Source organism: Lineus longissimus, chromosome 19, assembly GCF_910592395.1.
Source record: "Lineus longissimus chromosome 19, tnLinLong1.2, whole genome shotgun sequence".
Lineage (NCBI taxonomy): Eukaryota > Metazoa > Nemertea > Pilidiophora > Heteronemertea > Lineidae > Lineus > Lineus longissimus.
In genome coordinates, this window is record NC_088326.1 from 2,827,305 (window position 1) to 2,836,226 (window position 8,922).

The 8,922-nt window shown below is 42.7% G+C and overlaps 1 protein-coding gene across 1 annotated transcript; it reads left to right on the forward strand.

Moving 5' to 3' along the window:
* The first annotated feature begins 1,925 nt into the window (after positions 1–1,925).
* LOC135503103 (glycoprotein-N-acetylgalactosamine 3-beta-galactosyltransferase 1-like) lies at positions 1,926–7,942 on the forward strand. Its single transcript, XM_064796440.1, has 3 exons — positions 1,926–2,310; positions 5,827–5,960; positions 6,313–7,942. Exons 1-3 carry the CDS (start codon positions 2,306–2,308, stop codon positions 7,119–7,121), a joined length of 948 nt encoding a protein of 315 aa, XP_064652510.1. The 5' UTR covers positions 1,926–2,305; the 3' UTR covers positions 7,122–7,942.
* Positions 7,943–8,922: the final 980 nt, after the last annotated feature.

The window sequence follows — 8,922 nt, forward strand, 5'->3', positions numbered from 1 at the left end:
CTTATGCTTATCAATTTTGGGACTACAGATGGTTAACTTTTGGAGCAGCAAGTGGTTAAATTGAGGGTGATGCCCCCCCCCCCCCCGCGGGGTTATGCTCATTAATCCTAAGTTGTCCACAAATCAGGCTTATGTTTCTCCCCACAGTTGATCGACTACCATTAGAGAGGTTGAGATCGGGACTTGTCACGGATCCTTATACACATACGGATAGAAATGTACCCAAAATTCGTCCTCTTTCTACCGAGTTTTATCCGTATACGTATAAGGCCTGGCAGTCCAATGCAAACTCGCCCCAGTGCCGAAATAAAAAAATTTCAGACACTGGAATTGATCAAGTGCCGCCATCTTGGATGCCAGCATCCCGAGATTCAGGGTTTTGACAATCCTACGTCATAAACTGTGTCGCCACGGATGACAGATTTCGTGTCAAATATATATGAACTGACATTTTCAACGTACCCCCGAAACTTCAACGCGGTACCTCTCCCATATCGCAGTGATTTGATCTTAGAAATATGGCTGCGCGATGTGTGGTTCAAGCTCGAATAGTATTGAGTTCGCGGGTTAAAGTTTTTGACCACGATGTTTTTTTAAAATTGGGAGCCCCAAAACCACATAAGTCAACAAACTGGACTGAAACTTCAATCCTTATCTTCATTTTTCAGAAGCCAGTGGAGGAGGCTCGAAAGGGCATCAAGGGGCATAAGAAGGCTTACGGTATACGCGCGTCACAAACTGCTGCCGCCGCAGCCAAAGACACCTAGAAATTTACAATTTTATGAAGAATTACTGTATAATAATAATAATAATAATAAAATTGTTATTTATATGGCGCAACTTTCCAGAATTAGTCCTGTTCGAGTGCGCCCTCCCGTCTAGTTGTAGTATTGACTATAGAGTTCTGTTTTTATCTGTCCCCTGAATGCATTGTAAGTATTGTTTCTAATGTTACTGTTTAGGCTATTCCATAGCCTAGGGCACTCCTGGAGAAAGCTCGGCCTCCAAACTTATCAGTGTTGAACCGTGGTTCAATGAGGAGAGCCTGAGCTTCTGATCTCAGGGGTCTGGCTGGTGAGTACAGTTTTAGCAGTTCTGTCAAGTATGCTGGCGCACTGCCATTGATACATTTGTGGACGAGCGTTAGAATCTAAAACTCTATTCGTGCTCAGTAGGTAGCCAGTGAAGCTCCTTTAGAAATGGCGTAATGTGATCACGTCTTCGAACTCGCATGACCAGTCGCGCGGCATTGTTTTGGACCACTTGTAGCTTCTGCAAGAGTTCCTCGTTGATGTTAAACAGCATATCGTTGCAATAGTCTAGCCTTGATAAGACTAACGCTTGGGCGAGTGTTCTGGTGGCATCCTTCATTAGGTAGTTTCGTGCATTTGCGATGTTGCGTAAATGGAAGTTTCCTGAACTAACAACTGAATTGACATGAGGCCTCATTGAGAGTGACGAGTCAAAGAGAACTCCCAGGTTTCGTAACCGGACCTTTGGCAACACTAACTGTCATCCCAGCGACAGAGATTGATTCTATACACAATGCCAATAGACGCTGCTGCGTGCCAAACAGCTGAATCTCAGTTTTAACTGAATTCCCTTTCAAGAAATTTTTCTGTGAGCCAGTCCTGTATGGACCACAGACATGTTTCAACTTGTGTGCAGACTGTATATAAATATTACAAATAGAAATTATCATACAGCTGGTTAAATGGTGAAACCACGCATTGATTTGAAACTGAACTCGGTGCAACCTTAATATATAATACCGGTACGTGACCTATAAAAGCTACTTGTATACAGTTTTTACATAAAACAGGGAGCTTGCGCCAATCTCGTCCCCAACAGTACAATATATCTGGCCGAGCCTGCGGTATTGAATATCGATCTCCTTTTCGATTTTTTACCCAAACGGACCTCAACTTCGAGATATTTCTGCGTCTAACCAACCACTAAACTTCACTCTCGTGCAACGGCCGCAACATTCTCGCTGGATGTGGTTTATAATTTGATAACGTTCTCCACTTTGTGATATAGGCCCGATAGGTTGCTAATTGGACCGCTGTACAAATCCTGTTTTACAAATATTCCCCGTCAAGGTTATAGGGGTACTCGTCACGCAACACTTCTCATTTCATGCAGTTTCATAACATACTTGCACTACATTTACAGTTCAAGATCAGATTTATGACGGAATCTGGATGGAAGTTTGATTTGTCGACAACGCACACCACGACTTCATCATATAGGACAGCACGAATTCGTTAGATTTTTGCTGGGTTGTTTCTGTCGACTCGGAAACATGAGGTAGGTGAAGAGAGACGCCGGTGTATTTTAGCAAAGTGAGAAGGGAAAGTCCGGGGAACATAAAAGTTCTTAAAGGGGTACACAATTCGTAATTACTTGTGGTCCAGTTAAATAGATCCATTAATACACAATGCCGTAGGCCCTAGTGTAGTTATTATGAATACAAATTTGTTTAAACTTAGTATTCATAGTATTTGTATATCAGTCTACACAACGGCAATGTTGAAATTTATATTTGATATGTATTTTCGCAATTGGACATCTTTAAATTCAATTACAAATTCAATTTTTTTAACGAACGGCGTTGGCTGTGCATAATAACTGCAGTACGGCATTGTGTATGACTGCATTTCTATTTTCCTGGACCACTAGTAATTACGAACGGGGTACCCCTTTACATGCATTAGAGAGGTTAAGATTTGATCCGAGAACGAGGTGACGTCCTCGTTGTCGCTGGTCACGACGCTGAAATGCGGTTAAGAAAAATTACGTCCGAGTTGCTAGTCTGATGCTTCGTTGGTAGATGGCGCGCCGATTTGTAAACATAGCAGACGACGCAAAATACTTGACTTGCCAAACTCAGCTCGACGCCGAACTGCAGCGCCACTCGCGGACAAAGATAAAACAACTCGACATTTTTTTCACCGGTTTTCTCGCTGCGCATGCGTACCAGCGTCATCTTTTGTTGATTTCCGCTGGTACGCATGCGCAGCGAGAAAACCGGTGAAAAAAATGTCGAGTTGTTCTATCTTTGTCCGCGAGTGGCGCTGCAGTTCGGCGTCGAGCTGAGTTTGGCAAGTCAAGTATTACTTCCGGGTTTACGCTCTCGCATACAAAACCGCTTTATTTAAGTAGACTGTCATGGTTGATGCACCATTTTAGACGAGAATCCTAACGATGAGGACAATATCCTTCTTGGCCTGGCGTTGGGAGGGTTTTTTGATGATAGACTCAAGAATGATGCCAGCCACATCGATCACAGGAGATTCGATAGATTCGACCTGGACACTTTCTCAGTGACTCAGAGGCCGAGTGCAAGCATTTCTTTCGGTTCCAAAAAGATGACATCCCTCGACTGTGTCATGCCCTTTTGATCCCAGATCAGGTAGTGACTGGAACGAGTGCCACTGGTGAAGAAGCCATGGCAATCACACTCCGCCGCCTGGCCTTATCCCAACAGATTGGTAGATTCCATTCGGTACTTCGGGCGTGCAAGGAGAACTCTCCAATCTCTCTCCATGATATTTTGGTTTGCCAGCATAAACACACGATATTTTCGTTCAACTACGCCTCATGTCCTTCAAACTTCGCACGTGTGTTCGGTACATGCTAGGTAGACACATCACAGTAACAAAATTTATCTTTATCGATGGGAAATACTGATAATTCAAACTCGGAAAGCGCTTACGACTTCGACGGCCTCAAGTCGTTTTCACGTCCGAGATCGCCACAGACGTGGAGAAACCCCACTGAAAATGATGACGTCACGCACAAAAAGGGAATCGCCTCGTTAGCTATGGCAGGAGAAGAGACTAGAAAAGCAGGTCCAGGACAGATTGCCGCGAAAATTTATAAATAGTTCGGGAAACTTATAACATCCTCTTGCAGCATCCTCTTGCAAACAGGGCCTACTCCTTACGCATCTTTCTGATTGAGGGAGTAAACATATCGAGGCCACATATCGAGTGATCGATGGCCGGATTTGTCAGGATGTCAAGCCAGCTTCCCAAACTATTTATAAATTTTCGCGGCAATCTGTCCTGGACCTGCTTCTCTAGCCTCTTCCGCTATGGCAGAAGAAGAGAGAAACAAGCGTAAGCGTAAGATGGTGAACCTATCGCTGTGACCGTCGTTAACTTAAATTTTTGCGGAAAAGCGCCACCAAACGTCTATTCGAGTTATTAACAAAAAGCTTAACCACGACAATATATGTCTATTAAGCGCCACCAAACGTCTATTTGAGTATATGTTTGGAACGACTTTAGAATTCCCGATAGGAAGTATAGGTCTAAGGGGCGAATGAATACCGAATAATGAACAAGTAGCCTAACCCTAACCCTAACCCTTTAAACCGATTCACAACTTATATAGTGCGGAGGAACATCCGATCGGTAATTCTTAAGTTTAGCCTTATTTGAGATACGACACAATATGTTTATTTCAGGTACGTCTCCGTTAAAACGAGCGCCACCAAACGTCTATTCGAGTCATAACACGACATAGTAAAATGTCTATTTGAGACAACCTCTATTTATGCGGAAATAACCGCCCATACCCCTGTGCAAAAGTGGCTGCCGGCTGCAGACAATCCCTTATAACATGCACACGTGCATATAGCCTGACATTTACAAAGGAGTGTGCATGGATCTCTCGCTCTGGAGATCATGTTGTTTCAACTGGAAGAGCAGGACAACCGGTAAATATTGCGGCCAATATTTGTGTCAGAACTAGGCCTACTGTGATCAGGCATGGATTACGATCGCTATGATTCAGATTTATGCCTAATATCTACGCAAAATCAAGACCAGAAATCACCTTGGGGCCAGTGCCAGAGTGCAATGGAGTGCCAGTGCCAGAGTGCCAGTGCCAGGTTTTGAACCGGACATAAAAACTGCGGCATGAAGGTCTATTGAGAACTGTAATCATTTTTCCCCGATCGATATAATAGCGAGAACATGAAATTGCCTTAGTGCTGGAGCGTTTGGCTCATGGCCATCGCCCCGATCTGCTGGTTTTGAACTTTTGGCCCTTCAAGCATATACAATTGCCGCGTTGAGAGCTGATATTCAAAGACACATTTAGAGGCATAATGCTCATTCCTGATGTCGGTCAGTAATTATGATGTTTAGACCATTCTTGATGATATCACTACAAAAAATAATTTAGAATTTTTCCTCCTTTTGTGCAATTTTTAAAATGAAAACTAGAAGGGAAGGTGACTGGGCAGCTGACAGCTGGTTAATATTGCCCTTGATAATCAATGGTCCTTTAACTGATCTGATTAATAATGGAAAAAACTCGGCCAACTCATGTTCAACGGGTAAGTATTACAGTGCTGTTTTAATGGATTTTAATTCGATCAACTCGACAGCGAGGCCAACGCTACCTCCATTAGGCCTATTCTCCTTATAACATAGTCAGATAAGTTTCAGTGATAACTCAGACAAATGATGTATGTAATATTCTCATCATATTCTCATGACCACAAACATCATAGCGAATACACCCCGGAGAATCAATTTGGGGGGAATACGAACATCTTCTCATGCCTTCCAGTTTGCCTGTCCTGGGAAAGGAAAATTTATTTGTAGCCCGTGTAGGAGAGGTTTTCACGAAAGTGAAAAATCTCAAAAACCATAAGGATTTTTTCATATTACAACCCATATAATAAATAGTGAAAGTTTCCCTAAATCAACGCCTTGAAATCTTCGCCATACTGGACTCCAATGCAGTACACTGATTTGGTCATCCTGATCGTCCTTCCTCTGTACCCTGGATGTGTTGTTTCTCTTTCAGATCGACACTTTCGTACCTTGCCCTGGTCCTGACCTCGCTCATCGTGCTGACGGTATATCTGCTCATCCACGATGAAGCGGCAAAGGGAAGGCCGCTCTACGCAATGAAAAACCGCCTAGGATTAGGAAAGCACGGTAAGTTTAATAGGCGCGTCGCAAGCAAAAATGCGAAAGGCAAATTTGACAGGAACCCCAATTGGACCTGATTTGCTATGCGCACGCGATCGAGGATGCAGACACTTTTGATTGGGTAAGTCGATCGGAACAACCCGAGATCTATATCCTGAATAACGTGTGCCGTCACACGATTCGTTTTACGTCACAGATTAGCTTCCTTCTGACTCAGTGATTGGTTAAAAGTGTTGCTGATGTCCACTGTGTTGTACGAAAGGTTCTGGAAAAAAGATTTCGCGCCCCGCCGACTCGGGCCTTTGCGAAGGAACCAGGAGGTTGGTTCTCCCGGAATTAATTACAGTTTTCTTTACAGGTAAGCCAGTCACAACAGCTAAAAGGAAACCCGTTCGTATTCTCTGTTGGATTCTGACAATGCCCACACACTACGCAACCAAAGCAATTACCGTGAATGAAACCTGGGGAAAGAGATGTAATCGTCTGCTATTCGTCTCAACGCCATCCAATCAGACGACAGATCTACCAATAGTGACCTTCAACCTGAAGGAGTCGAGGTCAATACTGACCAATAAAACCATGCTCGCATTTGAATATGTCTATAAGAACCATTTCGACGAGGCTGATTGGTTCATTAAAGCGGATGATGATACCTATGTCATAATGGAAAACCTGCGCCATCTTTTAAAGGACACCGATCCGGAGAAAAGGATTCATTTTGGCCATCAGTTCAAGGTGAAGAACGAAACTTGGTTCAGCGGTGGATCGGGGTATGTTCTAAGCAAAGCCGCGCTGCGGCGCTACGTGACTCTCGGGCGGAATAACAACACGCTGTGCCCGTGGAAAAACTCGGAGGACTTCTACATGGGCTACTGCATGGCTGCTTTGGGCGTTACCAACGGCAACACAGGAGATAAAAGCAGAAAACCGAGTTTTCTTCCTCTTGATTTCGGGACACACCTGTCCAACATAGCTGCAGTCGACTGGTATAAAAGCTATTCAACGTCTGCCATAGAAAATGGCGACAACTGCTGCCACAAATACTTGATTTCTATCCACTACGTGTCACCATTAGAGATGCATAAATTGGATTGGTTGATTTATCATTTAAGACTGCATCGTCCCTCCTCCCGGCGTCGCGGAGACAGGGATTTCCTAAATCTTTGAAACCCCCCATATATCTACGTACGCACTATGCGTATACATAGACACATATAATGTTTTCCGGAGTAGTGCAGCGGGAAGTGCGGCTGAATAATATTTGTGTTGGCAAAACCTTTTTAAAGGTTTTTCAGCACAAAAACCTCAATTTCATCAACAACCATAACACAGACCAAATAAGTTTATATACATGTACTATAACAGTAGTTCATTTCCATTTCCATAAGTTTACAATAATGTATAAACACAAACCCGAAGAAATTTATATACTATAGTTCATCTCCAGTTCCTTAAGTATATACACTGTATATATATGTACTATTTTGGCACTTATTATGAGCTCTGACTAACTATCACCCGCCCCACAAACCCCAACTGGACCAAACACAATTCTTTCCTGATTTTTGCATTGAATTTGTAATGATCAAGAGACTGCCTAAAACGGCCGCTGCTTTCATTTTGGTCCACCCTGGATACATCCATCGTTAATGTTGCATGGGCTAAATGTACCCCGTCTCGGATGACACCTCCATCCGTTTCTTCAGTATGTTCTGGGCTGCTTCTTCCTTTCGTTGTTTCTCCGCATTTCGTCTCTCGTACAACGGTCTGAAAAGAAAGAAATAAGATTTGTTCGAAGGACCGATGTGGTAATTCAGTGGCAGTTATTACCAAACTGTAAGCTGCCAAAATAAACTTTCTTTTGCCGATAGGAAGAAAAATTGAAAAAGCCAAAAACCTTTGAAATTGTCATCTCGTTGGAAGGGTGCCATGTCATGAATGTTGCACCCCTTAATTTCTATTACACATTTATGTATGTTTCTCCAATTACAAAACATTCATCATGTATACGAGAATTTTCGAGATTGATCCGAATAAAGTTATTTCCTTAAATATGCATGTTGATTTTTGTTATATATATCTCTTCATTTAAAGTCAGCACGATAGCATTTAGTTTGCCCGCGAGGCCGGCGAAACGAGCTCACATCTTTTGTAGAAGGATGGGCTTGCCGATCTAAACAGCATTGAGAGGTTCAAATGGCATTATTTCATGTTTCTATGCATTTTTAGGACTGATTCCAAGGTTTATCACTGGTTCCAAGCGTTATCACCTACCGATCCTTATACACATACGGATAGAAATGTACACAAAATTCGTCCTCTTTCTACCGAGTTTTATCCGTATACGTATAAGGTATGGCGGTCCAATGCAAACTCACCCAGTGCCGAAATAAAAAAATTTCAGACACTGGAATTGATCAAGTGCCGCCATCTTGGATGCCAGCATCCTGAGATTCAGGATTTTGACAATCCTACGTCATAAACAGTGTCGCCAGTTTACACTGTAAATCTTATTCAGGCCGAATTAGTGCTACTATCTCTCGTAAAGCGTTTATTTTATTAATTACAAAATATGAACTTTATATATAAAATTTGACACTTAAAGGGAAGGGCCCGCCAAAAAATGGGGAGTTTTGGACGGCCCGGTCAAAACCTTAGGCGGGAATAAGGTTTCATTGATAAATATAAGCAGTTTCAAGGACCCCAAAACACTTGCAAGGTTTAAGAAATACTGGTCTGTCACTGGTTTACGTTTTCTCATCATCAACATACTCTCATCTTGAAAAATAAGACAATATTTACGACCGATGCGACCAATTTTTACTTCCATTTTGCAACATTATCGTTAACGCGCCCCTTGCAGATTCGTAAGGTACTACATGTATTTGGATGTTTTGCGACAAACTGCCTAGTCCAGTTTCTTCGCTTGCGGATAAACGAATAAGTTACACTGCCGTTCCTTAATGTT

What these genes read in the sequence shown, in the direction of transcription:
- LOC135503103 (XM_064796440.1), top strand. An exon ending in CCTAGGATTAGGAAAGCACG is followed by an intron (nt 5,961 to 6,312) that starts GTAAGTTTAATA and finishes TTTTCTTTACAG; the next exon opens with GTAAGCCAGTCACAACAGCT.